General features: G+C 39.9%; 1 protein-coding gene across 1 annotated transcript in view; it reads right to left on the bottom strand.

The window, feature by feature from the left end:
* Nucleotides 1-27,759, bottom strand: part of BARD1 (BRCA1 associated RING domain 1) — a 66,270-nt gene extending 38,511 nt beyond the window's left edge. Inside the window, exons 1-4 of the mRNA XM_030579559.1 lie at nt 27,555-27,759; nt 26,085-26,141; nt 21,036-21,181; nt 12,788-13,824 (exon numbers count right to left, since the gene is read on the bottom strand). Coding sequence (XP_030435419.1) covers nt 12,788-13,824; nt 21,036-21,181; nt 26,085-26,141; nt 27,555-27,721 — 1,407 coding nt within the window. The 5' untranslated portion in view covers nt 27,722-27,759. The remainder of the gene's footprint in view (nt 1-12,787; nt 13,825-21,035; nt 21,182-26,084; nt 26,142-27,554) is intronic.
* Between the last annotated feature and the right edge of the window lie 228 nt (nt 27,760-27,987).

Genomic DNA, 27,987 nt, shown 5'->3' with positions numbered 1-27,987 from the left:
GACTAATTCAGTCTCTCTCGCTTTGCTGACTTTTATGAGTAATTTTATATAACTCACTGAGCTGGACTTCTCTGGCCTTGATCAATTTAGAGTATAGGCCTCTGCCCAACAAATCTATTTAAAAGACTTGGGATTCTCCTACTTGGGAGAATACCGGCTGATGTTCATATGTCTGAGACAGAAAAAGATGTTAGCTTGCTAAAGCTGATATAGTAAATTAATGGGGGGGAGAGCGGTATTGTTAATAAGTGAATAGCACCCCAAAGAAATAACTAGCTTGTGTACAAGGAAGGACACCGTCACAGGGTGTGGGGGGACAATTATCTGCTGGAGACAGACCAAGAGAAGATCATATTAAGCTGATTATCAAGGTTATGAATAGTAGCAATGAAAAATTACACGATTCCAGTTAGCCTTCACTATGCTGCAGGTTGGGAAAGCTCCAAGAAGCACAGCAGCATGAAAGGCACTGGAGCCACCTATCTGCAAGTCTAGAAGACAGCATTGCATTGGTTTACGTGGAGAAGAATATCATAAGAACGGCCGTACCAGGTCAGACCAAAGGTCCATCTAGCTAGTGTCTGTCTACTGACAGTGGCCAATGCCAGGTGCCCCAGAGGGAGTGAACCTAACAGGCAATGATCAGGTGATCTCTCTCCTGCCATCCATCTCCATCCTCTGACAAACAGAGGCTAGGGACACCATTCCTTACACATCCTGGCTAAAAGCCATTTATGGACTTAACCACCTTGAATTTATCCAGTTCTCTTTTAAACGCTGTTATAGTCCTAGCCTTCACAACCTCCACAGGTAAGGAGTTCCACATGTTGACTGTGCGCTGCGTGAAGAAGAACTTCCTTTTATTTGTTTTAAATCTGCTGCCTATTCATTTCATTTGGTGACCCCTAGTTCTTCTATTATGGGAATAAGTAAATAACTTTTCCTTATCCACTTTCTTCACATCACTCATGATTTTACATACCTCTACCATATCCCCCCTTAGTCTCTTCTTTTCCAAGCTGAAAAGTCCTAGCCTCTTTAATCTTTCCTCATATGGGACCCTTTCCAAACCCCTAATCATTTTAGTTGCCCTTTTCTGAACCTTTTCCAGTGCCAATATATTTTTTTTTGAGGTGAGGAGACCACATCTGTACACAGTATTCGAGATGTGGGCGTACCATGGATTTATAAAAGGGCAATAATATATTCTCAGTCCTATTCTCTATTCCCTTTTTAATGATTCCTAACATCCTGTTTGCTCTTTTGACCGCCTCTGCACACTGCGTGGACATCTTCAAAGAACTGTCCATGATGACGCCAAGATCTTTTTCCTGACTCGTTGTAGCTAAATTAGCCCCCATCATATTATATGTATAGTTGGGGTTATATTTTCCAATGTGCATTACTTTACACTTATCCATATTAAATTTCATTTGCCATTCTGTTGCCCAATCACTTAGTTTTGTGAGATCTTTTTGAAGTTCTTCACAGTCTGCTTTGGTCTTAACTATCTTGAGTAGTTTAGTATCATCTGCAAACTTTGCCACCTCACTGTTTACCCCTATCTCCAAATCATTTATGAATACATTGAATAGGACTGGTCCTAGGACTGACCCTTGCGGAACACCACTAGTTACTCCTCTCCATTCTGAGAATACACCATTTATTCCTACCCTCTGTTCCCTGTCTTTTAACCAGTTCTCAATCCATGAAAGGACCTTCCCTTTTATCCCATGACAGCTTAATTTATGTAGCAGCCTTTGGTGAGGGACCTTGTCAAAGGCTTTCTGGAAATCTAAGTATACTATGTCCACTGGATCCCCCTTGTCCATATGTTTGTTGACCCCTTCAAAGAACTCTAACAGATTAGTAAGACATGATTTCTCTTTACAGAAACCATGTTGACTATTGCTCAACAGTTTATGTTTTTCTATGTGTCTGACAGTTTTATTCTTGACTATTGTTTCGACTAATTTGCCCAGTACAGATGTTAGACTTAGCAGTCTGTAATTGTCAGGATCACCTCTAGAGCTCTTTTTAAATATTAGCATTACATTAGCTAATTTCCAGTCATTGGGTATCGAAGTCGATTTAAAGGACAGGTTACAAATCTGAGTTAATAGTTCCGCAACTTCACATTTGAGTTCTTTCAGAACTCTTGAGTGAATGCCATCTGGTCCCGGTGACTTGTTAATGTTGAGTTTATCAATTAATTCCAAAACCTCCTCTAGTGACACTTCAATCTGTGACAGTTCCTCATATTTGTCACCTACAAAAGCCAGTTCAGGTTTGGGAATCTCCCTAACATCTTCAGCCGTGAAGACTGAAGCAAAGAATCCATTTAGTTTCTCCGCAATGACTTTATCATCTTTAAGCGCTCCTTTTGTATCTCAATCACCAAGGGGCCCCACTCGTTGTTTAGCAGGCTTCCTGCTTCTGATGTACTTAAAAAAACATTTTACCACCACCTTTGGAGTTTTTGGCTAGCCGTTCCTCAAATTCCTCTTTGGCTTTTCTTATTATACTCTTGCACTTAATTTGGCAGTGTTTATGCTCCTTTCTATTTGCCTCACCAGGATTTGACTTCCACTTTTTAAAGGAAGTCTTTTTATCTCTCACTGCTTCTTTTACATGGTTGTTAAGCCACAGCAGCTCTTTTTTAGTTCTTTTACTATGTTTCTTAATTTGGGGTATACATTGAAGTTGGGCCTCTATTAAAAAGCGCCCATGAAGCTTGCAGAGATTTCACTTTAGTCACCATATCTTTTAACTTCTGTTTAACTAACCCTCTCATTTTCGCATAGTTTCCCCTTTTGAAATTAAATGCCAGTGTTGGGCTGTTGAGATGTTCTTCCCCCAACAGAGATGTTGAATGCTATTGTATTATGGTCACTATTTCCAAGCAGTCCTGCTATAGTTACCTCTTGGACCAACTCCTGCGCTCCACTCAGGATTAAATCTAGAGTTGCCTTTCCCCTTGTGGGTTCCCCTACCAGCTGCTCCATGAAGCAGGCATTTAAAGTATCGAGAAATTTTATCTCTGCATTTCGTCCAGAAATGAAATGTTCCCAGTCAATATGGGGATAATTGAAATCCCCCACTATGATTGGGTTCTTAATTTTGATAGCCTCTCTAATTTGCCTTAGCATGTCATCATCACTATTACTGCCCTGGTCAGGTGGTCGATAATAGATCCCTAATGTTATATTTTTATTAGAGCATGAAATTTCTATCCATAGAGATTCTATGGAACATGTGGATTCGCTTAAGATTTTTACTTCATTTGAATCTACATTTTCTTTCACATATAGTGCCACTCCCCTCCCCTGCACAACCTGTCTGTCCTTCCGATATATTTTGTACCCCGGAATGATTGTGTCCCATTGATTGCTCTCAATCCACCGGGTTTCTGTGATGCCTTTTATATCAATATCCTCCTTTATCACAAGGCACTCTAGTTCACCCATCTTATTATTTAGACTTCTAGCATTTGTGTACAAGCACTTTAAAAACTTGTCCCTGTTTATTTGTCTGCCATATTTTGATGTGTCAGATTCTTTTTTATGTGACTGTTTATCATCTGATCTGGCCCTTACATTATCCTCTTCCATTCTCTGCTCCTGACTATAACCTGGAGATTCTCTATCATCAGACTCTCTCCTAAGAGAAGTCTGTGTCCGATCCACATATTCCTCTGCAGCAGTCGGTTCCCCCCCATCTCCTAGTTTAAAAACTGCTCTACAACCTTTTTAATGTTTAGTGCCAGCAGTCTGGTTCCACTTTGGTTTAGGTGGAGCCCATCTCTGCTGTATAAGCTCCTTGCATCCCAAAAGCTTCCCCAGTTCCTAATGAATATAAACCCCTCCTCTTTACACCATCGTCTCATCCACGCATTGAGACTCTGAAGCTCTGCCTGCCTACCTGGCCCTGCGTGTGGAACTGGGAGCATTTCTGAGAATGCCACCATAGAGGTCCTGGATTTCAGTCTCTTCCCTAGCAGCCTAAATTTGGCTTCCAGGACATCTCTCCTACCCTTCCCTATGTCATTAGTACCTACATGTACCACGACCACCGGCTCCTCCCCAGCACTACACATAAGTCTGTCTAGATGCCTCAAGAGATCCGCAACCTTCGCACCAGGCAGGCAAGTCACCATACAGTTCTCCCGGTCATCACAAACTCAGCTATCTACATTTCTAATGATCGAATCTCCCATTACTAACACCTGCCTTTTCCTAGCAACTGGAGTTCCCTCCCCCGGAGAGATAACCTCAGGGCGAGAGGCAACCCCAGCACCATCTGGAAGGAGGGTCCCAACTATGGGAAGGTTTCCCTCTGCTCCCATTGACTGCTCTGCTTCCCTGGGCCTTTCTTCCTCCTCAACAGCACAGAGGTTGTCTGAGCAGAGGTGGGACAATTCTACAGTGTCCCAGAAAGCCTCATTAGCATACCTCTCTGCTTCTCTTAGTTCCTCCAGTTCCGCCACCCTGGGCTCCAAAGTCCGTACGTGGTCTGAGGGCCAGGAGCTCCTTGCACCGACTGCACAAATATGCCACCCGCCTACAGGGCAGGTGATCATACATGCTACACTCAGTGCAATAAACTGGATAGGCCCCACTCTGCAGCTGGGCTTCTGCCTGCATTGTCTCCTAGTTAATGGAAGGGTTGTTTAAAGCATCATCCCCAGCCGAGCTCCCCTCCCCACCTTTTTTAATGAAACCTTAGATTCTGCAGATGCTGATGGCACTTCCCCAGAAAAGCTTCCCATTTGGCATGGGTAAGTGGATTTTTTCAAGTCCTAATATCAATTGTATCAAATGCTAGTGCTGACAGATGGTTAAGAAAAGCAGCCAGCATCCCTTTCACTATTTTATAAAATTTCCCCCCTTTTCTACTTCTATTAAAGATATTTCGCAGCTTCCTTATAAAACCTGTGAGTTAAAGTTAATGGACATATTAAGTGCCAGGATGGAAAAAATAAAGTATAATGAGAATTAAGAGTATCACATGAAAGACTGAAGCCGAGACCAGGGGATAAGTCTACAGAATTTGACTCCTTCTCTACTATCTAAAGCTCCAAGTGATTTTACTCTGTTGCAAGTCAAACAAAAAGAACCCCATACCCTGATCTAATGAGTGAACGACTTGATTGTTAAACAACCCAATTTCCCCCCCACACACACTCTTATTGTTTTCCCACATCTTATTTATGATTTATATTAAGTGGAGAAAGAGGATGACAAAAAATTAGAGAACTTATAGTAATTGTGAATGCTCTGACAAATTTTAAAGAAAACCATCGCCTCTGATTTCTTTAAAATTAATTTCCTCACCAGCAGATCATTTAGAGGGTAATGAGCATGGTGGCTCAGCACATATATTTGTAACATAAAACATCCAAGAAGAGTTAAGCTCCAATCTCATAACTAAAACAACTCACAGAGACTGAGCACCGTAAAAAGCAGTATTTGTAGAACACTGGAAACAATTTTACATTCAACATTAATATTTGGAAAAGATTGTTGTGATCATGGTCAATTCTTGGATTTCTAAATTCAGTATTTTAAGTAGCTAAGAGGCTTTTATATTTGTCTGAAATACATTTAAACTGTCAGGTGTGAATTTCATTTGAAAAAGCCTAGAAATTATTGTCTACAATAGTCTACTTAGTATTACTACAGCACTTAGATTTAAAAGGACATAATCAACTTTAAATGTAGTCAGTTTCAAACAAATTACAGGCAGTAGCAGGTACTGCACCTGTTTCTGAGTTACCGTACCTATTCCTGGGGTTTTTCCATCTCAATTAGTTTCCAGTTCTTAAAAAACTGGATCTTTCTTCACTGTGTGAAAAAGCTTTATGTGGCTTAGTTATTTAAACTGATTGCCTTCTTTATGTAAAACTTAACCACTCTAATCGTTCTCAGTAAAAAAACCGAGGTTTTGGGGACAGATGACTGGTGAATTGAACTTGTTGAAATGGAATCCAGAAGTCACTTTACAGAGGAGTTTGCAGTGTGGACATAGTAACCTTAGACTCAGGAACACCGTGAAAGGAGGCTTATACCTTATGTGTCTGGATCTCTCTAGAAATGCAGCCCTGTAACATACGTGATAAAGCTCAGTGGCTCAGATGGGATTACCCAACAGTCTTGACTGCACTAAATGCAAGTGCCATGAAAGTAAAGGGTCCAGTACTGCAGACTAAACTTGGACAGATATACAAAAATGGAGGGTCCCTGGAATAGAGAGAATAGACGTCAAGTAATCTTTTCACTAGCACCCAAAGCAACTCCTGATTGTCCCATACTGTTCCTTCAATTAAAATAAAGTTACTAAAATAAATGCAACTTGCTTCGTGCTCCCAGAGTCGGAATGCAATAACTCTATGCTTAGCTGCTACATGTTTAGGGCATAAAGCTCAAACGCACTTTCCAACTAAATGTGCTATGCACCTGAGTTGTCCTCATCTCATCCCATGTTTTATCATTCTTTCTTCTTGCTGGACTTTATACTAGTGCTGCTTTTGCTCAGGGAGCCTTCCGTACAGCCCATCCGGCCCAGTGACCCAGCAGCTTGCAGGAGAAATACAGGCAAAATCTTATCTGCAGGGAAGTTTATAGGATTCTCATATCCAGGCCAAATTTAAAACCCCGTGGTAACAATAAGCCAGAGGTGCAAGTTCCTGTGTTTTAAATCACCACATATGTAAGGCAGTAGTTCTCTGATCTAATGTTTGGTAATAAAATAATTTAGATAATTAAGATGTGGGAGAACTGTGATGGAGTGGGGCTTTCCCCAACCGTTTAGATAATTTTAAAAGTATAAAAGGCCACATTTTGCACTTTAACTACTTGGAAATTTTACCTTTAATGAGTACGGAGGGTAATAAAAAACAAGATTTCAGTTCACTAGGCAAATAGCTACATTCAGTCTAATTTATGAATGCAATTCAGCATGAAGCTCATCCACTCTAACCTTTTTTCAGAACCATTTTGCTCTTAGAATGTTTATTATTAGTGTAAAAGTAGTAAAATGGGAAAGAAACCCACACACTTCCAGCTTTGATTGATTTCGAATAGCACAATACACTTAATTTTAATGCTTGATAATGTTGTTAATTATCTCTTTTAAAAGACAAAAAAAGTAGAACTCAATTAACTTTCATTAAGTGCAATGTATTAGGGGCTACAAGCTAATGAAAATAATATGGATTTTATAATTAACGAAGTCCCAGAGAATTTAGTTTTAATTCTGTTACATTTTTACAAGACTGTTTACATTACAGTGACAATTTGACAAACATGGGTGGATGAAGAAATGAGGAAAACAATGTTAGAAATACTGAGAAAAACTCATTGTGCTTGTGGAATTGAAATCGCTGACTGGGCTACCTTTCATGTATTATAGTCCAAAATTCTCTAATTTAGCCTGATTTACAGAAGAAGTCAAGTACAGAGATTATTCAACTCCCATTTTTGTTTGTGCTATGTTCACTGTATACACCATGGATCAGCAGCCTTTCAGAAGTGGCGTGCCGAGTCTTCATTTATTCACTCTAATTTAAGGTTTCGCGTGCCAGTAATACATTTTAACGTTTTTAGAAGGTCTCTTTCTATAAATCTATAATATATAACTAAACTATTGCTGTATGTAAATTAAATAAAGTTTTTAAAATGTTTAAGAAGCTTCATTTAAAATTAAATTAAAATGCAGAGCCCCCCGGACAAGTGGCCAGGACGCAGGCAGTGTGAGTGCCACTGAAAAATCAGCTCGTGTGCCGCCTTTGGCACGCATGCCATAGGTGGCCTATCCCTGGTATACAGACTGAAATACAAACACTTGCTGAAAGGTTTTAAGATAACACTACTTTACTTCTCTGAATCCAGAATAAAACACAATTAAAACACAGACACACACGAAGCAGGCTGGGCCCTAAGACAGAGAGGCATAAAATTCAACCCGCCTGGCTCTTTACAGATTGACTGCTGAAAACCCAGATTGCATGCTTCCCCTCAACCAAGACTCGAAACCTCCTTAAAACTTAAAGCATAGCTTGTAAATTTTAACAGTTTTCAATACTCCACAGCTTGCATTACAGTGGTTCCTAGAGCACTGCATTAGCTGCAGTATGTACTCTTAATATAGGATTGTTCCTGCCCTCAAGATTTTATCATCTAAATACACATGACAAGTGTGGAAGAAAAAGTATTATCTTCATTTTACAGAAGGGGAAGTGAAGCACAGAGAGATAAAGGAAATGTTTACATTACAATTAAAAACCAGGCTGGCCTGTGCCAGCTGAATTGGATTTGTGGGGCTCGAGTTATCTAACTGCAGTCAGGGTGAACAAACATCAATGATTTAAATAAAAATAAATAAATATTTTGTATTTAAATCGGATTTTTTTTGGATAAAATTCTTTGAGGAAAAAACCTAACTAAAGATAGTTTTAATTAAGATACATTATAGCTCAAAGATATCTCATCATGGAATAGGGATTATAAATTCTAATTCTATAACATGAGACAATATATTCATGTAATGTTTAAGAAAAGTTTTGTAAATGAGTTCCAGTAGTTCATGGATTAGTGACCAATCTTACGGGGCTCCAGGGGTTTCTGTATAGATTCTTTCAGTGAATCTTTTCATCTGTCCAATAGGACTCAAGTGCTCAGTCTAGAAGATAGCATCAAAGATGCTTAGTTTTGCAGTTCTCAAACTATGGATTTGTGTCTCCAGAGACAACATGCTTGCTAACAGCAAAGATGTTTTTAAATAAAAAATATATATATACAGAGAGGTGAGAAATAACAGACCTCAACCCTATTGTTCCTCTGCAAATTTGTGTACACAGAGTCAATCCCTTACCACTCTCTAAAAGTGCAAAGTTTCAAAAAGTTCAATGAATAGAAGATTGCTGGGGACGGAATAGATCTGGACAAGGGGAAGAAGTCTGGAGATAAATGTGAGAAGGAAGGGACAGGCAATAGAACCAAAAGTGAAACTGCTTGAGTAGCATATTCCAGAAGCCTTGAGGTCTTTCTGAGTGTAGGCTCCATTGAATTGAGATCTACCATTCTCTTACTAGAAGGGAAAGCCTGTAATGGCAGCTGGCCATAAAAGAGACCCAGTTTGGGAATAAGAACCATTCAAAAAATATATCATATGCTGGTGATGTTTTAAAGAAAGTCACACCAGTGAACTGGTGGAAGTCACTTAAGCACTTGGATTCAGAGACTGTTGAAGTGATAATCTCACTTTTAACAGCAGTAGCTTCTTCTGTTGGTGTAGAAAGAATATTTTCTCTCTTTGGACTAATTCATTCCAAATTAAGAAATCGTTTGGGACCTGAAAAAGCAGGACAACTTGTTTTTCTTTTCCAGATTATGAACAAACAGGAAAATGAAGGTGAAGACGACCGAGTTAGTTGCAGATGCCAACATTTTAAGTTTCACATGTTGACCTGGCTGACATCGTCGATTTAATTTGTGTTTTTTTTTTAATTATATTTTACTATTTTAGTTAAAACAATTTTAACTAAAACAAACCTGATTTTAAAAAACTTGAATGTTTAATTAAATTTAAAAATGCATATGCTTGTTTTGTTAGATTATATGTTTGCTGTTGAAGAAAAACATCCAGAACACATAATGTTGTTTTAGTTAAATAAAACAATTGAAATGTTTGTCTGATGATGTTCTCCTCCTAATACAGCATGGCAAGAAAATCCTCCAAATATTAATGATTAACCTGTTGAATTGGAGATAGTTTGCCTCCCAATGACTTCATAAATATCAGCTTCAATTACCTTTGGTAAATGAAATAACCATTTTCTGATATAGCTGTAAAACTAATCTGAAAAGTTTTCACAATAAATCTCTTTAAAAATGCACAGCATGTACCTTCTAAAAATGAAACTTATATCTCTGAGCTGTGAAGAATATGTATTACGGTTATAACAATCAACAAGAATGCACTTTTATGTAGAAATCCATGATTAAGTCAAGTTTTCCTGACTAGTGATTTAAATCAAATCCATCCTGACTGCAGTGTAGACATTTCAGCACAGGCTGAAGCGTGGGCTTTAGGATCCCATGAGGTGGAGGAGTCCCAGTGCTGGAGGTCAAACCTGAATGTCTACACTTAAAGGCAGTCACATTCTATTTTAGGGCAATAGAGAAGCCCCATCTAATTAAACCAATAATTAATAATACTGTTTTTAATGCAAACAAAATAAGGAAAATTGTACCAGTACTAATAAGGAACAGCACCGGATTTCCATTTTTAGCTCACTGACTATAAACATCAAGAAAACTGTACCTTGATAATTGCGCCTTATTGACTTCTCTTAGTTTACTGTGACTCTCATGATAAGCTGCATAGCTGCTCTTTTCCCCTCTCAAAAATACATTGAAGATACTGCAATCTTGAAGGAAAAGTGTGGGAAAGCTGTCAAGATAAGTCAAATTTTAGGACAATCAATCCTGACAGCATCCCTTAAAAAAAATCCCCTTGGAAATATACAGGGGTAGTCTGTAAGCAGCATTTTAATGATAAAAGATGAGTATGCTGAATTTGTGAACTGAGGTAATAGCAGGACCATCCTTAGAGCTCTCAAGTCACTAACTACAGTATATAATTTTCTCTACCATGACTAATTAAGTATAAATGATTTCAAAGAGAAGATTTGTACTCATAAGCCATAAGTTCTACTTCCATTTAATCAAATGGAAGAACTGTTTCATAAGCAGCAGGAGAGAATTGCTATAATGCCTCTATGAAAGGCAGAAAACAGTTATTTATCAAGGAAATCCTTTGACTCTACAAATAGAAGTGCTGCGTATCAGTGTCTGGATATTTACAGGTATATCAATTCTAGAGGTACAGGAATTTTATTGATTAGACTATATCTTTTATGTATGATTTAGTATAATATATATTTAAAGTGCTAATGCGCAAAGCACAAGTTCTTTGAAATGACCCCAGATAACGTTACCAAAGTTTTCCATATGTGACACTTCTCTGTCTGATCCCCCTAAAAGGGAACTTGAGGTGCTGTACAACAGAAAACAAAAAATACTCTCTTAAGAGGACACCGACTTAAAAAGGTCATTTATGTCAAACAGTTTTATCTGCTATTATAACACCTATGATTATTATAGCCAAAAAGAGAACGAAAAAATATCCCTCCCCTTCTTGTTTATTTAGTGAACTTGACAGCAATGACTACTTGGGGGGGGAACAGTTGACTAAGTACATACCATTTTTCCTGTCTGTGCGGGTCTTTCACACAGCAATAAGGGAGAGGAAAAACCGTTTTAAAGAAACAAGAGCATGCCACTGCAACACTGCAGAAAGCTGACAAAGGGACTCTCTGATCATAAAAGATCAGGGAAACTGGCAGGTTTGACGACAGATGAATGAACACTGTGTAAATGCAAAGCATCATTAAAAAAAATCAAATTGCATCCAGGAATCCTAACTCTCAGTCTCCTGCTATAACCACTGGATCATCCCCTCTCCTCCCAGAGACAGGAACACAGTACAAAAATCCTGATACGCAGCAATCCACCTCTGTCTACCAAACAGTTACATGACTGAATTTTGCTTTCAATTTTTATTAAGAAAACCATAGAAAGTCCATCTAAAAAGTGATACTAGATTATTATTAGTGCTGTAAAGTCAAGGGCTCAAAAACTAGATAATGACAGTATTCAGGTAGTCTTGTGCAACATTAATTATAGTTAAATAATCTAGCTCCAGTGTTGAAGTGGTCATTGAACAGCCAAACAATTAATTGTTAAGGCCACTTAGGAAGGTAGACTTGAAATATCAAAAATAAATCCAAAGATAATGTCAATCATTCAACTTTTTAGCATATACAGTATCTTTAGAACAAAGCCTAGACAGAGAAAATCCTAGCCAATGTTGGAGTGCACACTGAAATCTCCAAGGGTAACAGTCTACAAGAACCACACCTTTGACATCAATTTGGAGAACCCAGGGTATTTCTACACTGGCGGGGAGGGAAATGGACACATACCCCAGCGAGTGTCAGAGCCAGGGCAAACTGAATCAGCCTTGCAGGACTTACACTGTGGGTCTGAAAACAGCAGCGTAGATGTCCCCGCTTGGGCTTGAGCCCAGGCTCTGAAACCTGGCAAAGGGGGTCGGTCTCAGGGTATGCCTACATTGCAATTAAACACTCATGCCAGCTGACTCAAGCTACAAGACTGTTCAGCTGTGCTATAGACCTTCAGGCTCAGGCTGGAGCTCGGGCTCTGGGACCTTGCAAGGGGGGAGGGTTCCAGAACCTGGGATCCAGCCCGAGCCTGAATGCCTACACTACAGTTAAACAGGCTCTTGCCCAAGCTAGAGTCAGCTGACACAGGCCAGCCATGGGTGTTTAATTGCAGTGTAGACAGCCTCTCAGAGCCCAGGCTCCAGTTTGAGTGGGAACATCTACACTGCTCTTTTTAACCCCATACCTTAAGGCTGAGTCAGTTGACCTCCAGGTCCAAGAATCACTGCCAAAAGGCTTTGTTTTTGTTATTTGTTTTTGTTTTGTTTTGTTCTTTTGGGGGAAGTGGGGTGTTTGCAGTGTGGACATACCCTCATTACACTTGGTGATCTACACAACAGCAGAACCATAAAAATTGGCCCTGGCCCAGAAAAACATGAGATATGGAACTAATGTTGCAATTTTAAAGTGACAGTCTGAAAAACATTTGCACTTGTCTTAAAGTAACCATTGTTTCAAACCAGAAGAATAAGAAAGTCCTACCTTGATGGAAGCAACATGGAGCAAGGTCTCTCCTCTGTGATTCCTTTTGGTAGTTGTGTTATTACTAGGAGACTTCTTCAAGAGGGAAGGGCTGTGTGTTGTTTTCATTTGATTATGAGTATTTGAAGTGAATGGAGTAGAGGGAGTTTTTGAAAATGAAGGGCTATTGATTTCTTGAAAAATTGCAGCACTTCTTGTCTTCGATAAGGTGCCACCAGTAAGTTTAAATGCAGGAGAGGAGATATGAACGGGAGTTCCATGTTCAGTAGTTGGAGAGATTTTAACAGTGCTCATGACAGTTACCTCAGGATTGCAAACACCCTGGCTGACTGAGTGCATATCAGCACTCTGATCACTTCTTCTCAGTCTTTTAGCATGAGATATAGTGGAGGATATGGACTGCTGCCTTCCGCGCTTTAGAGGAGTAATTTCATTTTCTGATGGCAGAGGTTTCTCTGTATTAAAACCATTCATTGTGTTAACTTGTGCAGAGCTATCTTTATCCTCTGTGGGTTTTACTTGTGTGGCCATTTCTGAGTGGGACTCTCTTCCATCCTTAAGGTCGGTTTCCATTACAAACTCCTGTCCTATTGTCTCTTTCGTACTATGTGGTTCGGGGCTGCATAAAACTAATGACTGGCTGCAAAAGGTCACAGTCTTTTCTTTAAATTCATCTTGGGTCTCCCCTTCGGTTCCACTGCCCTCTTTCTGCTTTTCCTTCTCTATACCCCACACTTTGTTGATGTCTGCTAGACGCTTTTTCTTCAGTTTTTTCTTCGATCTGCGTCGTGGTGGTTCCTTGGTCATCTTGAAAGGCTTCTCTTGAGGAGGAGAAGGAAGGAAGTCAAAAGCAGAAGATGGGCCCTGGTTAATGCTGCCACCGTTAGTCACCAGTTGATTCTGCTTCTGAAGGGAACTATTGTTTAGCACACATCTGATCTTCCTACTGCGTGGGCTGAACCACATTTTTATCTGCCTCTTCTTACTTCTTGTTTCATGATCAGGACCTACTGGTGTGAACAAGTCTTCTGCAGAATCTGGTAGGAGACAGGGATTTTTTAGAATGAACTTTAAGGCCAATATCAGGTGTTTACCATTCTGGAAATAGAACTGTAAATCAAAATTTTGAATATTAAAAATGGAAGCCTTTATAAGATTGTAATAAATGTATTACTTCTATTTCAGTGCATTAAATTTCCAGCCATAATTCTGTCTTCGCCACATCTTCTATTTTTAAAATTAGTAGCAGTACCCACTCTTCTAACTCAAGCAGTAGTAAGTTTATGGATACTAGACAGGCATGCTACTTTCCTACTGTCCAACAGAAAGGAGTTTGAGATTATTTCACTTTTAACAAAATTCACATGAAAAATTGCAAAGACAGATCTGACTAAAAACTCTGTAGCGTAGCAGTCAAACGCCAAAACAAATATTTCCAATACTCTTCAGAAATGGTATTTCAAGATAGAAGGCTTCCTTATTCTTAGCTAAATTAGCCTACTTTTATCTCTCCAATTAAGTGTACTTAAATATTTGGAGATTCAGTTTAAAAAAAAAAGTGAGAGAGAGAGAGAGAAACATATGGCATTAGGCTGAGATTTACTTCAAAAACAACACAACCTCAGGCTATCTGGATCATTTAAATATCCAGTAATAGCTATAGTATATAGGCATGATGGTTGTCAACTACAGCCTTATAGATTCTCCTCTCACTTTAAGGAATGGGTTTGATGGAAAGTTAAAATTAAGACAAATCCTGTAACTAGTTACTCTTCATAAAGATCTCAGATCCAATTTTGTTTTAACAATGGTATCTGAAAAAGGAACGGCTTGATTGCAAACAGATGCACAATATAAAATGCAGATAATATTTACTTTCATCTTGTCTTCACTGTTTACACAACTGGCAGAGTCTATTCTAAAATATTTACCATGCTATAACTATCATTCACCTCTATGGACTAGAGAACAAGAGTTAAATAAATTTGCAAGAGTCATATGCGTAGAGATATTATACAAGCCTAGATTATTTTTACACATATCAGTAAGACACAAGTCCTAGAGATATCGTGATGACAGACACTATCTTTCAGTAGCACAAATTCTAAAGCAATATTAATCCAATTAAATATTTGCACAGCAAGTTATGCTTCAGACTTTGTGGCATCAAGAGTGCTTGGAAAATGGATTACAAAGATTCTCAAACTGATCTGTGGACTCCTGATCGTAAACAGAGGGCTGGCTGATCACATGGAGGTGGAACTCCTCGTTTTTAGATTAGTTACATTAACAGAATGCTGAAAATATACTGAATACTTTCCTAGTATTTTTCCTATAAGCAATTGCTTCTGTTGCTATATGGATGTTGCCTAATTATTAATAGGAGGGGATACATTCAAAAGACTATTAAGATGTGGTCTACACTCTGAGAAAGTTGAGTATTCCCTGATTTCCAGACACCTACTACCCAGAGGCCAGTATAAAAACTGAACCATAAAAATGTAGCTGCCTACCTAGCTTCTAGGAAAAGGACTACTGGACTCTTACAAGGTATTGTCCCTGGACCCTCTCCAGAAGCTTCATCTTCCAAAAGAACCATTGCTTAGTAGTTATCAGCTATATGTGAATCTTTTCACCTGGCTACTGGAAAAAAGCAGCAACACTCACTCTCCTATCTATTTAGGGACTCTGACATGGGGGGAGAAGAGACAATTAGGACAAGTGCCAGCTCTACTCCTATGATGCATCTACAGATGCAGAGGCTTTTTCAGTGTTCTGTGAGACAGAGGAGACACACTTAAGATATTGAACCCTCAACTCCTCCTTTCTATAAACCCATCCAAGATTACTATGTGTTCAGTAGAGGAGGACCACAATGGATCTCCTTCGATTCTATCTGCAGAAGGACTTTACATGGGTCTATGTTACAGTTTAACAATTGTTTATTGGCTACAAAAAGGAAGTTCTCAGTCATTTATACAAAGAGGGCATTGCATTGATAACTAAAAACACTCAGTTAAGCCTGCTTCAGAAAAAGTTGCAAGAAGATTTTGATCCAAAGGAATCATATGCTGCTTCCAAGATGGAAACAAAAAGTTAATAAAATTTGCACTTTAACATAAAAGAAAGTTAGTTGTACGTGTTTAAAAGTTAATTCTTAATTCCACTTATATAAATCTCACCCCCAAATTTAAAAATTATATATTTAATAGGACAAGCAGATCAACACAGCAGAATTTGCTAATTCTGGATTACCTGAAGCATTTACAATAATGTAAAAAACCAACCCACTCTACCAGTATTAAAACCAGCCTATTATAACTCCAGTTCTTAATTACCGACATGCTAAACATAATAGTCATATACATGATAAATTAACAGAATCATCTCTATTCACAAAGTCTGGTTTATTTTCACATAATAAAACCAAGTTTCTTAATGCTGACATTTAATAGAAATCAATTCTGCGGATTTTAAAATTATTCAGACCAGACAAAAATATTATGGAGGTACAGAGAAACTTATCGCTAAAGAGCTCCATATTCAAGTTTTTGCTGTAATGCAATAATATACTGTAGAGGAAAAAGAAGCAATCATTAATCTGCATCAAAGGAATATAATGATGCACATTGTGCGTCTTTCAAATTATTCTCTATTATGGGTTTCAGAACAGAAGTTGAGAAATCTCTTTGACAAACTAGTCCCTTATTAAAAATCAAAGGGAAGTGCTTTGGTACCATCTGTGCAACATTAGTGCCTTCACTGAAGAATGATTATTTTGCAAGTTAAGTATTCAGCACTGGGGGGGGGGGAGAAATTCCAGCTATTCAAAAAACTCATCTTTAGCTATTATGAAAAACGTCACAGCATACACAAAATGCAATGTAATCTGTTACAGAAGGCATCCGATATGTTACCCTCCACACCAAAAAATGAGAAACTAAATTGTGATCTATAAAGGCTAATCAAAGTTAATCTCTTTTGCTGCCCACCAGCATCAACATGTGCTTAACAGGATCTGACCAACACCTGTAAAGTCTGGTTTAATACAAGAAAGGGAAAGAGAATTTTAAAAAGCTCTCAATTTAACTATTAGTCTAAGGTATATGGTGTTAAGAAGAATAAGATAAAATTATCTATAAATGGTTGTCAGGAAAATTTATGACAGACAATCTCTTCTCTTTAAAGTACATTGAACTGAGAAAATCTGTTGAAGTATATAGAAGCTAATTTTGAAAAGTATTACTGTAAATCAGGCTTCTCTCTCTCTAGTATGCCATATATTATGTCCATGATTTGACAAGTTCTTCCTAATTACCCACCTTAATTACAGTAATTATATACTTTCTAGTAAATGCAGGTAATAAGGTTCACTTGGAAAGGGAATTGTCAAAAACGGTGAAACAAAAAAGCCTTGCAACTCTGGGGATAACAGAGCTGTTAATGACAATAATTCAGAGGAGCAGTTTATCTCCTCCTTCCCAGTGGAGAAGAGGACTTTTGTATTTTGGGAAAGGGAGAAGAGTACTGAAAGTCAAATAAAAGTCATTAATAGCAACCGCAGCAACATACACAATACTTCAGATGAAGGTGCTAGTAGTGAAAGGTTTTGGTAGTTCTAGGAGATGTCTTCAAAAAATTTAATTCTTCATAATATGCAGAGAGTACATGTACAAATCTAGAGAACACCAAGACAAGAACACAGTTAAGATGCAATTCTACTAGACAATGGCATGCTTTAATGCACAGACAGAATAGACGGAAGTTGGTATGCCGGCACAGTACTTGATTTTCTATTATATGCTCCATTTTGTGCCCTATATGGGTATAATCAAGCCCTTACTATGTCACTGTTGCTTGTATTCAAGATTTCATAAAAGTTTAATTGTTTAAGCAGCAGCATCATAGATTCAACACTGGCTAAACAAGATAAATTCTTAAGGTATTCTAGTTTTTAATTCAATTGCATGTGAATTAAAAATTTAACTGTCCCAGTTAACACCTTTAATAACTGTATTGCCACCTGCAGGCTGTTTCTAATAACACAATTCCAATATTAACTAATTTTTCTTTTAAGATGTGAAGATTTGTTCTCCATATTTGTGGTATAAAAAAGGTGGTTAAAGAGGCAGCACTTTTTTTTGAGAGAAAGAGAACTGAGCACAAATTCAACAAATCAAAGTTCTCCACTTAGGTCTACGTACTACCAGCCACTTATACTCAAGGGCAACAGAAGTCTGCAGAGATCTACTTTGTTTTCTTGTCTATTAGAGAGCATATTGCTTAAAACTGGCTCCAAACGCAGGATCTCAAGTGTAAATACTAAAAGATGGTCTCTCACCAACAGAAGTTGGTCCAACCAAAAAAAAAAAAAAAAAAAAAAAAATTACCTCACCCACTTTGTGTCTCTACTATCCTGGGATCAACACAGCTACAACTACACTGCATACAAAAGCTGGTCTTATCACTTAAGACACTGAACTGTCAGTCAGCCATAGGTCCCGCCCCTAGTTCTGCCTCAGACCTCAGGCCACTCAATCTCTAAAATGAGGTGTTTGTTTTTTGTTTTGTTTTTTAAAACCTTCCTTTCTCCCACCCCACTCTCCGTCTTGTCTGTTTAGACTGGCGGCTCTTCAGAGCAAGGGTTATCAGACGAGGTGCCTTTATAGCAATAAGAATAATCACAGTTGAAGACTATGAGGGCTAACTAACAAAAGAGACCCCATATTCTGGATCCAGTTTTTCACTTGAGGCTCCAACAGCAAGAGTCCAGGACAGACACTTTTTTCTATGTGTGCTGCAAGCTAGCTCAAAAGCAGCTGGCCCCTCAACACACAAATACTTTCCTGGATTGGCATCAATGTGCAATAGTTGAGTCTGATACCCCTTCCAGCATAACCACCTTCCTGCCCTCCAGCTCCACTCACAAAGACTGTCCCAAAACTCATCTTTGTCCATCATGCTGGTGTGACCAAATCTCTGCCTGCAAAGACAGCTTGCTCCTGATTTCCACCCATCCTCAATTACATGGAGAAGGCCCCTTCCAAAATTACTCCACATATGCACATGGAAGCAGAATGCTAACTTGCTCAATTTGCCGTGCTACACACAAACAAATGCAAAAGGCACATCCACAAAAATAGAAATTTGTCCATTTTTTATTGCCACAGAACAAAAATCTAGCTGAAAGTAAGCCTTGGCATGTGGCTTTACTATATTTGTTACTTCTATTGTCTTTAGTAAACCACCCGGAACTCTGCAAAAATACATTGATCTACATTGTGCAAATTACCATCATAACCACAAAGGTCTGATCCTGCAAAGCCATATATGTATTTAACTTAACACTTGTGAGGTAGTTCCACTAAAGACACATCTATGTGAACTGACAAATTTCCAAGGGCAAACAGGAGTGTCAAAACAACCTAGAGTACCACAATTTGTAAATCTTCAGTTCCTGCAGCCTTCCATCATTCATTAGATGTAGCATAATAATGCCTTTATTTTCATTTGATCAAGCCTAGTCACCTAGTTATGCCATCCATAGCATCTATGACAATACGCTATCAACAGCCTTCAAGTTTTTTCCTTAAATCAGGAATAAGAGACTAATAAAAGGTCACTAATACTTCATAAGGGAGGCATCCTCTAAAAATGGAAAATTAATCACCACATCATTTTATATTTTAGCACTCTCCTGCTGCAGTAGTACTGAAAAATTACTCATAAAAATACTGTAGTGATTTAAAAAAATGGATTAGACACAATAAAGCTCAAGTTTCTCAAAGCTGAATGCATTTATCTTTAAAATAATTTCAAGTAAATATTTCATCTGTTACTGTGGTTTCCACTGCACAGGCATAAACCTTATTTTAAAATAATACATTTCATTCCATTCTTTCTGTAATTAAAGCCCCCATATAGGGAAAACTTCACTTCAGACCAAAATAATCTCATGCATGGTTTTCTCCATTCACTTTGACATTTGGAGTACCCTTCAAGTTCACTCGATAACCATAAAAGGTTGCTTCTCACCTTTGACTATTAATCTTCAACACTATATAAAAGTGTCTCAAGCCAATCACTTCAAAAGCCCTCCCCTTCCCATTATACTCCTAAAGAGCTTCACCACACTTAAATGTTTTCCCTAACCCTATTAAACTGTGATCCACATTTTCTATCTTACTCATAACTTTTGATTACCCAGAGATTTCAGCTACGTAAGAAAAACCCCTTATTTACTGTTCAAGATGTCCTTTAGCCTCACTGCTTCAGTGATATCACAATCCAGTGTTTGGATGTCAAAAAAGGACTATCATAGCAGTGATTGTGATGTGAACCTTTTGAGGGAATCAGGTTGATAAACAGAATCTTCTATTTAGCTTAATATTGGAAACAAGCAATGAGGGAAAAAAATACCTTATCTGTATTTGACAGCTAAATGAGTGTTTTCTCAAATGTGAGAACAACTCAAGAGACTCGCCTACAATCGTTTTGCCTCAATCTTCCCTTCTTTGTCAATCAGCCAAAAGTTTGGCAAGGCAATAATGGAAGTGAAATCCCAGATCAGCAACTCTGCAGTTTTGTAGCATAGTCACTACCACAATTGTCAGAAATGACAGATTTCCACAACAGAGAATAGGTACAGTTGTGTCATTTTGGTTTCTGACAATCCAAGAGAATTGAGACTCGCCTCCCTCCCCATCATGAAGCAGAAAGCATGAGATTTCACACATACAACCACCTAATCTGAAAACTAATGGACACATTACACATCGGGCTGCAACAATGTGAGGATGATAAGTAAAAAGAACCCTGCACCCTCAGTGAGATTGCCTTGTATAGGGCTCACTGAAGAATTAAGCCTTAGAACTTTACACACACTCACAAATATATGGTATAGGACATGACAATGCTCACCATTTTCGTACTTGTAATTCATTGTGTCATGTGACTTGGGAATGTTACATATCTTTAACTCTAAACTTAGCAGACAGATTCTAATGAATTGTGGACTAATGCAATTCTAGACTTTTTCCCTTTGTTTAATAAGGATCTAGGTAGATCTGAACAAGGAGATAAACCCAGCAACTGTTCCGTTCAAATGCAGATTTTCCAAGAGTGATCCGATATAACCTTTCAGAATCTTAAACAAAAAAAACCAGTTCTCTCATCCTTTAAAAGCATATGAAATTGACCCAAGTTTGAACAGGGAGCACAATGTGAAGATACCGAGATCTTGTCTTACCTGTGAAGTCTTCGCCCAGTAGATGTCGCAGTTTGCTGCACAGCTGGATCATGTTGTCTAGCTGCCTATTTATTTGCACATCTTGTACCCAGGCTGGAGTGTGACACACTGGGCATTCTGTGCCAATACAGTCACCCACACAAGCTCTGAAAGTCAACCATGTATAAACACAAGTCATTCCACACAAGTAAACTGGCACATTGACTTCAGCATCCAGCTATGTTAGTAGTTGATAGGCAAGTCTTTTTTATTTTAATACCAAAAAGCTGACAATGCAAAGAGTACAAGAATGACTTAACATTCACTTACCACAGCAGAAGAAGAAATCAAATATTTGGCCTGGCCAATTACAAGCCAGAATTAAGCAAGCCAAGTCCAAAAGTCTTATCAGGAAGATGTGTCATCAAAACTGTTTAATAAACTTTTGAATCTCACACTCACCCATGTTAATCAAAATTTAAAAGATTCCAAAGCTCCACTTCTACACATTGTTTCTGTTAACAGGGCATTACATTTTTGAATAGCTTAACTCTGGATTCTTCTGTCTCCTCAACTAAAAGGTGCTGTTTTTCAACAGCATTCTTTTTTACAAATGTGATAGAAAATCCGATCAATAGTAAGTGATCACTTTCACCTGTCTGTTGTTAAAACTGTCTTGGTACTGTTAAGTTACACACCTCTCAACATTTCCCAGTAAGAAGTCCCCCAGGAGTCCAGAGGTGTCAGAATTATTTTAATCTCTTTATTTTTTTCAGAGCATTTATCTCTGAACAGCTCAAGGAGAAACAAGTGTGCTTAGTAAAGGTCACTTAAACCCAAACTTGTAGGTTCCAAGTAGTACCTTTCCATCCTCCTCCACATCATTATGCTTACTCATTTGATTACTCTCACAAAAAGACTTTAGGGTCCACCATACAAGTTATCAGGTGAGATTCTCAAAAGCGCCTATCTCATGTTATGGGACTAGTGCTCTCTAGATTCATACCCTGGCTTGCCATGCACAAAGTCCCCATAGGCCTGATCTATGACATGACTTCAATGGGAGCAGTTAGACCAACACTGAGGTGTTTTGAAAGTCTCTCTGAAACCACCACACTAATGTATATTTCTCTGTTAATTTCAAGATGAGAGATTTTTTCAAAGGCACAAATGACAGTTACATGCCTGACATCTGTATCTTTGACATTCTTCCCCCATGAACTTCACATTGTTGAAAGAACAAGAGGTCTTGCAGTTAAAGCACTGGATTGAGACTACGGAGATTTCAGTTCAATTTCTGGCTCAGACAGGCTCCTTGTGTGACATTCGGCAAGTCACTTATGGCCATGTTTTTAAAAGAGCCCAGCTGATCTTGTTCTTACTGGGAGCTGCCAGGTGCTGAGTATTTTGGAAGTTGAGCTGTTAATCTCTCTTTGCCTCAGAAACTATTATCCCATGTTACAGATGGGGATTTTTCTTCCACGCTGTATCTGACTTATGTATTTTTAAGGTTCCAGACTGTTCAGGGTAGGGTCTGTCAATCTGTATCTGTACATTCCCATATATATTCCACTATCTTGATGCATAACATCCATTCACTGTAGTTAACCCACTGAAGTTACTCTGGATCAGATCATACTACAGGGATTGCTTTCAAATAATAAATATCACAGCCCATAAAAAAATCTCCAACATCTGACCCAATTACTGCAGATTACTTACTTTCACACTTATATTTATACAACACTGTCACCCGTTTTCCCTGCTCTTTTAATATATTAATAGTTTTCTCTATTTGGTTGTGGACCAGAATAACCTTATGTCAGACTTTGACCTGACCTCTTGCTGGTGTGTCTGGAAACAAACTACTGTTTTGACTACCCTAAACCACCATATAAAGTTCAACAAAACAAATAACCACTATGCAGGAATAAGCCACCCCAGGAAACGGATTAAAAATGATGATCAGAAGGTACAGATGAGTAATAAACTAGTTCACCACTGAATAAATAAAGGACCATGATACAGTTATTTGGATTATATCAGCAATACAGACTACTTGCTTTCTAGCAACAAGACCTGGAGAAATAAAGCAGCTTTTATCAAAAGCTAAGGTGCCCATTGGTTACTCCTCCAGACCCTCAACACAGATTACAGCATCTTATGATGTTCTGAAAGCTTTTCTAAAAAAAAGTCTTACTTCAGTAATAATGTCCAAATATCTTAGAAGGTTTGTTCTCCAAATTAGAATGTGGTTATCCAAAACTAAATTACTACGTTTTAGATGTCTGACAACCAGTTAATTAACTCAATTAAAGATTCCTAGTACTACTCCCCAATGATCCATATTACCACCTCTCAAAACTACTTTTATTAAAACAATGATATATCCTACACATAGTAAAGTCTCTTGACCAAGACTAAATTTGAGGATTATTTTGCAGAGCATCAACTACTGTGTGGTAAAACGGTGTAAATGGAACATGGTGAAAGGCTTCCAATAGAGCTTGAGAGATAGTGATTTAAGAGGTATGTGAGGTTCCACAGACATTGTAGACAATGTCTGGAAGGGAAACAGTGGCTATGGTGGAAGTAGGTCACTATAGGACCTTTTTAACAGATTTAAATGGAGAAAGATATTGCCTGAAGCTCCATGAAGTGTGTAATCGCTGCCCTTTAACTTACTAGCCCTGAAGAGTCAGAAAATGTCTTTTGCTACCATTTCCCCATCAAGGCCCTTAAGGCTTAATGCAACACTGGATTAAAAGACCTGCATCACAGATACAGCTGGCCCATGTCAGCTGAATAGGGCTGGTGGGGCTATAACATTGCAGAGCAGATAGATGCTCAGGCCTGACGTTTATGCAGCTTTGTACTGCAGATCAAATGCTTGCTGGTAAGTAATTCAACTGTGCTCTATATGGCTTGACATTAGCGTTTGAGGATCTGAGTGTTCTGAAACTTTAGTCATTTCTTAAATGGCATGATCAGTGAGGAGGTACTCTTGCAGTTCCAGCATTTGTCAAGGAAACATTGTCTAATACTCAAAAGGTGTTTGAGTCTGAAGACACTGAGTCCTTACAATATATTATTAAAGAGACTCAGACTGCTGTAACTCAGTACCTGCTACAACTACTGGGTAGCAGTGCTGTATGACCAGAGCAAGAAAGAAAAGGAGACCCCCAGAGACCTGAATTGCTTGCACCTCAAACTAGCGATCAAAAAGGACAAGTCATTGGCCAAATTTCTGCCACATGATGACAGTATTGATGAGCATGTCAAAGGGGCATCTTATTAAACAAAAATCTGGATGTCTATGCAACAGAGGGAAACTACATATTGGATCACCACTGCAAGATGGATGGAAAAATGTGAATAATGAACTATTTCCCGTATTCTTCAAAGGCCCAGTGGCATCTAAGCTTCTATAAGACCTTATTTGTGTCTGTACCAGTATCTGTCATTGCATAATCAACAGTGTCTGTAGTCAGAACAATCTTCCCGGCACAGTATTGTATACGTGCCAAGGAAACAAAGACTGTGGCAACTCCCACCTTCTTGACCGAGATTATCACGATGAACAAAATTATAATGAAGTTGACCAGAAATGTCATCAGCACTATTACATTTCAATGATACCTGTGCAAATATATTATTAGATTTTGTTTTATCCTTTGGATCATGTTGTGATGCTTTGAGGTCACAAAATCCAATATTGAGTCTTTAAACCAATGGAAGTGCATGTAAATATTTGAACTAGTTGATGGTATCATTATTTATACCCATTTCTATGGTAAAAACACTGTGTGACAGCTTCATATCATGCCTCATCTTAAAATAGACATAATAAGCTTTCAAATGACGTATGATGTATGGTGTCTGCCACTCTCCTACTCACACTGGAAAAGGGAGAGCCCCACATGAGGGAGAATATATTGACCACATAACCTTTATGGGCACAGTGTCTATTGTATTAACAAGAGGTTATGGTGAAATGCAAATTATTGTCTTACAACTGGCATCAAGTAAACTGTTAAGCTAAGGACTTGCATATATTCCCAGCTCTAACCTGATCTTGCATGCTCCATAGGAATTTCTGGACAGTGAAAACAAAAAGTGTTCTCTCTTTCCTGCTAGTTGGATAAATATATGGAGATATGCCTATCTCATAGAACCAGAAGGGACCCTGAAAGGTCACTCAGTCCAGCCTACTGCATTCACTAGCAGGACCAAGTACTGATTTTTGCCCCAGATCCCTAAGTGGCCCCCTCATGGATTGAACTCACAAACCTGGGTTTAGCAAGCCAATGCTCAAACCACTGAGCTATCCCTTCCCTGTGTTTGCTTTGGTATGCCAATAAAACCTATGAAAACTTCTGCCTGTCCAATATGTACATTGTCCTCTCAGATGAGGGTACTACAGCATGGAGAAATTATTGAATCTTTCCAAACTAATTCCTGTAACTGAAAGACTCCCATTGGTATTCTCAGCACTACAATTCAAATACAAAGAAGATAATTTTAGCCTTTCAGTTCAGAGAATTTGCCTTTTACAAACACAACTCAATGAGCTGTAAACTAAAACCCTAAATATATAGGCACTGATCCTGCTGAAACCTCCCTGCAGAGAGACCTCTGCACCCACCTGGACCAAAGCCAAAAGGGGCTCTGCATGGGCAGATCTCTGTGGGACTAAGGCCTTAATTACAAGATTTGTGATTTCTTCTGAAGACCCAATCAAGCAGAGCTAATGGTTCCTTTTAAAAAAAAAAAATTTACACATCTAATTTTCCCTGTTGTATTCCCCAAGCTCTTCCTTTCCAATAGAACAGACTATAAGAATAAGGACAGGATGAATTTAAAATATTAATCTCTTTTAAAACTGTTCAGCTTTTTCTTTTGACGTTACTGTCTCCAAACCAGGAAAATGTATATACATGTAAAAACAGTCCCACTGATGTCAACTGAACTATTCAGATATTAAAAGTTAAGGGTATTATACATAACTGTGTGCAGGACTAGGGTCCTTTTCTTTACAGCTGCTGCATATAAAGTAAATATGGTACTTACAGACAGAAGACATGCTCACATTTTCCCAAGCACACAGGTTCCTTAAGGATGTTCATGCTATTCAGAGAGGAAGAAAAGCAGTAATGATTTTAAAAACTCTTAGCTCTTAGAACAAAGAACCAATTATTTTTAAGGGATGTGCATTTGTGCCTGCAGTTACTGCTAGCAGGACTCTAGCATGGTTTTCCTGAAAGGTTTGAGATATTCCTGAAAGGTTTGAGGACAGTGTTATAAATCACACTACTGAATAAGTAGAAAGTAGCATGGTTCTCTCATAAAATGTCTCCTTTCATAATAATCAGGGAAATTATAGAACCCTGCTAGCAACAGCTTTTTAATGCCACTGACACCTAGCATGGTTCTGATTCCAATGTAGATGCATTTACTGTATAATCAGCCTCCTTAGGCTCTGCCCAGACAGCAGCAGATCAAGCTGACAACAGCTATTTTCTGAAACAAGTAAACACAGTTCTGCTTCACTACATTAGCACTACTCACTGTTAATCTCTCTAGGGATGTATAAGCCCATTAACACAGAAGCCAAGTACTGGGAAAGTCAAGGGCATTTTTACTGCAGTTTTACAACACAATCATTATAGGGTATCAACTCCCTCTGAGGGCGTCCTTTTGGGAGGTTACACCACCTAACTATGGCAATGCAATTACATGAGAAACAGCAGATCCTCAACATTATAGAACCCTCCACTAGGACAGGATGTCAGTTTCAGATGGTTTAACATGTCTGGTCTGGAGGTCAGAAGTGCTCTAACAGGAAGCACTAAGGGTGCCTATGGAACCGGGGCTATTCACTATTTATTCTAAGTGCTCAAGGACAGAACAGTGTAAAATTCCTGTCTCCCTGAGTTCCTACGCACTAACACCACTTAGGCCTCAGGCCTGCCATCAGACGGGCTAGCCAGACTCTCACGGAGCCCCAGTGGGACTCTGAAGGGAAGCCAGGAGTGTCAGGTAATGTGGGATCACACCGGGGTGAGTTCTTATCACATACACCTCTACCCCGACAGAACGGGCGGGATCCGCGGGGGGGGGATCTGTCCCCGGGGGGGAAGGGCGGGAGCCGGGCAGGGGGGAGGGGGTCTGTCCCCCGGGGGGAAGGGCGGGAGCCGGGCAGGGGGGAGGGGATCTGTCCCCCGGGGGGGAAGGGCGGGAGCCGGGCAGGGGGGAGGGGGTCTGTCCCCCGGGGGGGAAGGGCGGGAGCCGGGCAGGGGGGAGGGGGTCTGTCCCCCGGGGGGGAAGGGCGGGAGCCGGGCAGGGGGGAGGGGGGTCTGTCCCCCGGGGGAAAGGGGGGTCTGTCCCCCGGGGGGAAGGGCGGGAGCCGGGGAGGCGGGAGGGGATCTGTCCCCGGGGGAAGGGCGGGAGCCGAGGAGGCGGGAGGGGATCTGTCCCCGGGGGAAGGGCGGGAGCCGGGGAGCGGGAAGGGTGTCTGTCCCCCGGGGCAGGCGCGGTTACCAGCGGGAACAGCGCAGTCGCCCCTCCAGCTGCCGCAGGGCGGCCCGGGTGCTGTCCCAGCAGCCGGCGGGCGGCTCCATGCCGAGCGGGGCGGGGGAGGGGGCGGGAGCCGCCCTCCCTGCCGGTGCCGGCTGGTTCCCGGAGCGAGCCCGCAGCACAGCCCACATCTTCCCGCTGCTACAGGATCGGCCGCCGCTCAAACCAACCGCTGACTCCCGCCCGAAGCAGGGCGCATGCGCGGATCGGCCCGGGGGCGTGGCCGGGCGCGCGCACGGGCGGCGGGGAGCGCGAAGCCCCGCCCCAGAGCCGCTGCCGGAGGGCCTGGGAACGGCGGGGTGGAGTCGGCGGGAGGGTCACTGCCTGCTTGGATCCCTCTTTCCCGGGGGCGGGGCCTAGACTCCAGCCCCTCCCACCCGGGGGGGCGGGGCGCAGA

Source organism: Gopherus evgoodei, chromosome 11 (assembly GCF_007399415.2).
Source record: "Gopherus evgoodei ecotype Sinaloan lineage chromosome 11, rGopEvg1_v1.p, whole genome shotgun sequence".
Lineage (NCBI taxonomy): Eukaryota > Metazoa > Chordata > Testudines > Testudinidae > Gopherus > Gopherus evgoodei.
The sequence above is the reverse complement of the archived record's forward strand: the minus strand, read 5'-3'. Positions and strand labels throughout refer to the sequence as shown.